Consider the following 5,945-nt stretch of genomic DNA (forward strand, 5'->3'; position numbering starts at 1 on the left):
ATTATTAGAGGAGATTAAAAATGAATTATATGTCTATCAAAATTTTCGATATAATTAAAGAAATAATGTTACATATACTTACACATTCGTCATAAACATTTTGGACCGCTTCAACGACAGCCCCATCCTTCCCAACCCGAGCAGCCTTCCATAATACGTGGTCCGGAAGAGATGTTGCGTCACTTTTCTCCTCGGCTAGCTACACATTGAATTAGATTATAAGATCATCAATTATAACATATTGTGACAATGTATAAGCTCATAGCATTTGAATATACTCACAATTCTTTGTTGTAACCGTGCATAACCCGTACGCCCTTTTTTGTACGGATACGCGGGTTTTGATGCCCTTTTCCTATTTATGTCGCTTACTTCCTGGATAAAAAAGTTTAAGGCATATTAGAACCAAGTAACTTAACAATTGTATAATACCATAATTAATAGACATTACATGGAATTTTTCGTTTCTTCGTTTGGCGACAAAGTTATCCCATTCATCGGCTGAAATAATCTCGGCATACTTCATTGGCCGTTCTCCTTCAACAAATTTTCCTTCCTCATCCTTGAGAAATTTGTTGCACAAAAAGGATCGAAATCCTCGGAGTCTTTTTCCGGCCAATTGAATACAATATTTTTGCCGGCTTTCATCGATGTGAAAGGATCTCTAAAAAACATACAAATGGAGTGTGTTATTATAAAGTAATATTATAACAATATATGGTTAACAAATAGTCAACAAAAAAAACATATAACAATATATGGTAAGTACCTGTATCTCCGACCATATTTTTTCCTTGCCAACCTTCAAGTCCGGACTTCTCCAATTATCACATGTAATCGGAATATGTTGGCGAACAAGGAAACCAATGTAACTTGCCAACATTGAACCGTTAGGCTCAATTAGTTGGTCTTCAGCACTCCAATGTACTTCAAATTTTACACCCTTGTCTCTTCCACGAATGATTGACTTCATAACAGTCAATCCTCGTTTGATTTCTTTTTCAACATTATTACGTGATTCATTCGCGGCATGGGTATCGTCTTGGTTAGCCATTTTATCTGTAATATAGAAATGATTCAATAAGACCCAAGTAAGACAATGATTCAATACGTGAACACATTCATATACCTTCCATTTCTCTCATGTTACAACAATCTAAACTCTTTTTTTTTATCATTATTGAATACAAACTCACACACACCTACTGCATGCAAAAGACCAATGCAAACTTATGGTGTTTGGAACATGAACAAACTTGCATCCATAATCATCAAACTTCCAAGCACAAGCTCAAACACACTTCAAATATATCAGTTTTCAATCAGAAATAAAAAACTCAGTTTGCCCTAAACAACATTAATCAACATAATGCACAAAATGAAAAACTAAGTTTAGAAAATGCCCTAATCAAACACATGAAGAAAGTGAACGGTAACGATGGAGAAGAGAAATACCTTAAAGGTGACGGTAACGACGGAGAAGAAAGTGAACAGTGACGGTGGAAGAGCTTAACGCAGTGAACGTGAACGGTGAGGGAGGGAGAACGAACGACGACGATGACGGTGAGGGAGGGATAACGAACGGAGGACGAGAGTAATCGCAGTAGAGAGTAATCGCAGTTGAGAGAAAACCCAGTTACGTAAACGAAATAGCTTATAGAGAGGGAAAATAAAGAGACATGCAATATATGTTATAATTTTAATGTTTACTAAAGGGGACCTTAGAGGGCGCTTTTTTAAAAAAAGCGCCCTCTAAAGGGGGCCTAAGAGGGCGCTTCTGAAAGCGCTCTCTAAGGCTTTCCAAAAGCGCCTTCTAAACTGGAAATGTACATGGACTTAGAGAGCGCTTTTTCAAAAGCGCCCTCTAAGGGTAACCTTAGAGGGCGCTTTCACAAAAGCGCCCTCTATTGTTGTCCCTCCATTTTTTTTTTGGCTTCACTTTAGAGGGCGCTTAGTTACAAAAGCGCCCTCTAAAGGGGGCCTAAGAGGGCGCTTCTAAAAGCGCTCTCTAAGGCTTTCCAAAAGCGCCTTATAAACTGGAAATGTACATGGACATAGAGAGCGCTTTTTTAGAAGCGCCCTCTAAGGTTACCCTTAGAGGGCGCTTTCAATAAAGCGTCCTCTATTGGTGTCCCTCCATTTCCTCATTATTTTTTCGCTTCACTTTAGAGTGCGCTTTGTTACAAAAGCGCCCTCTAAAGTGCGCTGTCTATTCCAATAGTATGCTCCTTATTTTTTCTCTTTACTTTAGAGTGCGCTTTTGTAATAAAGCGCCCTCTAAGGGGCGCTGTCTATTCCAGTTTTTGGCGTAGTGATAGAGGTGAGTCTTCTAGAGGTGGTAGATTTGGAAAAGGCATGGGAAGAGGAAGAAACTCACGAGGAAGAGGAAGAGGTGCGAATGGAGGAAGATGGCATGAAGGAGCATCAAATAAATGGTGCAAAATCTGTAAGAGTAACACTTACAACGAGAATGATTGTTGGAACAAGGGAAAACCACAATGTCACAATTGCAAGAGATTCAGGTATATTCAAAAGGATTATCGTTTTGTCAATCAACAACATGCTTCATTTGCAGAAGGTGAAAATGATGAAGGTAATTTGTTCTTTGCTTGTCAAAAAGCATTTCAAGAAGATAAAAATGTGTGGTATTTGGATAGCGGTTGTAGCAACCATATGATCGGAAAGAAAAAAGCTTTTATAAAAATTAATTCTTCATTTGGCTCAAAAGTTAAATTGGGAAATGGAGAACATGTTGAAGTAAAAGGAAAAGGAAACATTGGAGTTACAACAAAGCAAGGAAGCAAAGTCATTCATGAGAGTCTTTATGTGCCAGAGTTGGATGAGAACTTGCTAAGCATTGGACAACTTTTGGAGCATGACTATTCTCTAAATTTTGAGAATCGTGAGTGCGGATTTTTTGATTCAAAGAGAAAAAATGATGTTGTAGTAAAAATGACCAACAATAGAAGCTTTCCACTTTCTCTTAATTATGAAAAAAAATTAGCATGATGGCTAGAGAAGAAAATGACTCTTGTTTATGGCACAAGAGACTTGGGCACTTGAACTACAATAGTCTCAAGTTGCTTTATCAAAAGAAGATGGTGTATGGGATGCCAACAATTGAATAAAAATCTGGTGTGTGTGAAGGATGTATGTTTGGCAAACACCACCGCCAACCATTTCCAAAGGAAGGAGTATGGAGAGCCAAACAAGTGTTGGAACGTTTACACACAGATGTATGTGGCCCTATGAATACTTTGTCTCATGGAAAAAACAGGTATTTTATCTTGTTTATTGATGATTTTACCCGCATGACATGGGTATACTTTATGAGACAAAAATATGATGTTTTTGTAATTTTTAAGAAGTTTAAAGCTTTTGTTGAGAAACAAAGTGGTAGGTTTATAAAAATATTGAGAAGTGACATGGGGAAGGAGTACACCTTGAATGAATTTCACAAATTTTATGAAGATGAAGGTGTTGAAAGACAACTCACTATTGGCTATACACCTCAACAAAATGGTGTATCTGAAAGAAAGAACTAAACCGTGATGGAGATGGCGAAGTCTATGCTACTTCAGAAAGGTTTGCCTAAAACGTTTTGGCGTGAGGCTGTTAATATTGTTGTGTATTTGCTGAATAGATGTCCAACAAAGGTTGTATGGAATAAGACTCCATTTGAAGCTTGGAGTGGAAGTATACCTTCAGTTAACCACCTTAAAGTTTTTGGGTGTGTTTGCTATGCTCAAATACCTAAACAAAAGAGGTCAAAGTTGGAAGAAACAAGTGAAAGATGTGTCTTTATTGGCTATAGTTCCATGTCAAGGGGCTATAGACTTTACAATTTGAAGACAAACAAGGTGATCATTAGCTGGGATATTGTATTTGATGAGAAGGCTTCTTGGAATTGGGAAGAAGACAAAATGAAGGAGAAAACAGTCCCTGCAATTTTATTACAACAAAATCCAGCAACTGAAAATGAGCAACAAGCTCCATGTACACCAAGTTCTTCATCCTCTCCAAGTTCACCAATTTCAAGTTCATCATCTCCCAGCTCAACTCCAATAAAATTGAAGGAATTGAGTGATATTTATGCAAGGTGCAACTATTGTGTTGTGGAACCAGAAAATTTTGATGAAGCAATCAAAGAAGATGTTTGGAGGAATGTGATGCAAGAAGAAATAAATGCAATTGAAAAGAACAAAACATGGCAGCTAGTTGAAAAGTCAAATGACAAAGAAGCTATTGGAGTAAAGTGGGTGTACAAATTGAAACGTAATCTAGATGGTTCAATCCAAAGAGACAAGGCTAGGTTAGTAGTCAAAGGCTATGTACAATAGCCTGGAATTGACTACAGTGAGACTTTTGCTCCGGTTGCACGTTTGCACACCATGAGAACAATCATTGTGTTAGCCGCTCAAAGAGGTTGGAATTTGTACCAACTTGATGTGAAGTCAACTTTCTTGAATGGACAATTAAAAGAAGAGGTGTATGTGCAACAACCTCAAGGCTTTGTGACTAAAGGCCAGGAGGAAAAAGTTTACAAGTTAAAGAAAGCTCTCTATGGGTTGAAATAAGTCCCTAGAGAGTGGTATAGTGAAATTGACAACTACTTCATCCGGCAAGAATTTCAAAGATGTCAAAGTGAGCCTACCTTGTATGTGAAGCATCAAGGTAAAGATGATATCCTTCTTGTTGCCCTTTATGTTGACGATTTGGTGTATACGGGTAACAACAAGAAAATGATTGAAAATTTTAAAATACAAATGATGAAAAAAATATGAGATGAGTGATCTTGGCTTGTTGCATCATTTTCTTGGTATTGAGGTTTACCAAGATGAATATGGAGTTTTTATTTGTCAAAAGAGATGCACCGAATATATTTTGAAAAAGTTTGGCATGTATGGTAGCAAACCTATTGATATTCCTTTAGTGGTGAATGAAAATTTAAAGAAGGAAGATGGTGGAAGATTAGTAGATGCAAGCATGTATAGAATTTTGGTTGGAAGTTTGTTTTATCTTACAGCTTCAAGGCCCGATTTAATGGTTGTTGCTAGTTTACTCTCAAGATTCGTGAGTAAACCAAGTCATTTACATCTCAGAGTAGAAAAAAGAGTTCTAAGGTATGTCATGGGAACCATGGAGCATGGAATCAGATTTGAGAAGAATTCTAAACTTGAAGCTAAATGCTATTGTGATAGTGATTGGGCCAGAAGTGTTGATGATATGAAGAGCACTTCAGGTTATCTATTCAACCTTGGTTCGGGTGTGATCTCTTGGTGCTCAAAGAAGCAAGATACTGTGGCACAATCTTCAGCTGAAGCTGAGTATTTAGCAGTTGGTTTGGCTACACAACAATCACTTTGGTTGAGAAGAATATTAGAAGATATTGGAGAGAAACAAGAGGAAAGTCTACAACTTCATTGTGATAACAAATCATCTATTGCCATGGCAAAGAATCCTATTTTTCATAGTCGGACCAGACACATTAACTAAAAGCATCACTTCATTCGAAGTGTGATTGAAGAAGGAGATGTGCAGTTAGCTTTATGCAGTTCACAAGAGCAGCTTGCAGACATTTTTACTAAAGCACTACCTAGAGGAAAATTTCAACAACCTAGAGAAGCAATGGGAGTTAAAGAGAAACACATTAAGGGGAGTGTTAAAAGTAATGTGTTGTAACCACCACTATCTTTAGTATGCATAATGAGAGAATTGTAACCATCACATTATAATAATTGTCTTTATTTAGATTTATGGTAGAGTTGTATCATTAAGATTGAGAGAACCAAAAAGTTCTCATCTTGATTACCAACTTATTGTCTCCTATGTCAGTTTTCTTTAAGTCTATATAAAAGTGAGTGTGTGGTGGATTCAATAAGATAAGAGTATTAAACAAATATATATTTTTTCTTACTCTAAATTCTATAACAATATAATTTATC

At 36.9% G+C, this 5,945-nt stretch overlaps 1 protein-coding gene across 1 annotated transcript; it reads left to right on the forward strand.

Moving 5' to 3' along the window:
• Positions 1-4,785: 4,785 nt before the first annotated feature.
• Positions 4,786-5,496, forward strand: LOC127104234 (secreted RxLR effector protein 161-like). Its single transcript, XM_051041427.1, has one exon. The coding sequence runs from the start codon at positions 4,786-4,788 to the stop codon at positions 5,494-5,496; it is 711 nt and encodes a 236-aa protein (XP_050897384.1).
• Positions 5,497-5,945: the final 449 nt, after the last annotated feature.

This window comes from Lathyrus oleraceus, chromosome 7 (genome assembly GCF_024323335.1).
Source record: "Lathyrus oleraceus cultivar Zhongwan6 chromosome 7, CAAS_Psat_ZW6_1.0, whole genome shotgun sequence".
Classification (NCBI taxonomy): Eukaryota; Viridiplantae; Streptophyta; class Magnoliopsida; order Fabales; family Fabaceae; genus Lathyrus; species Lathyrus oleraceus.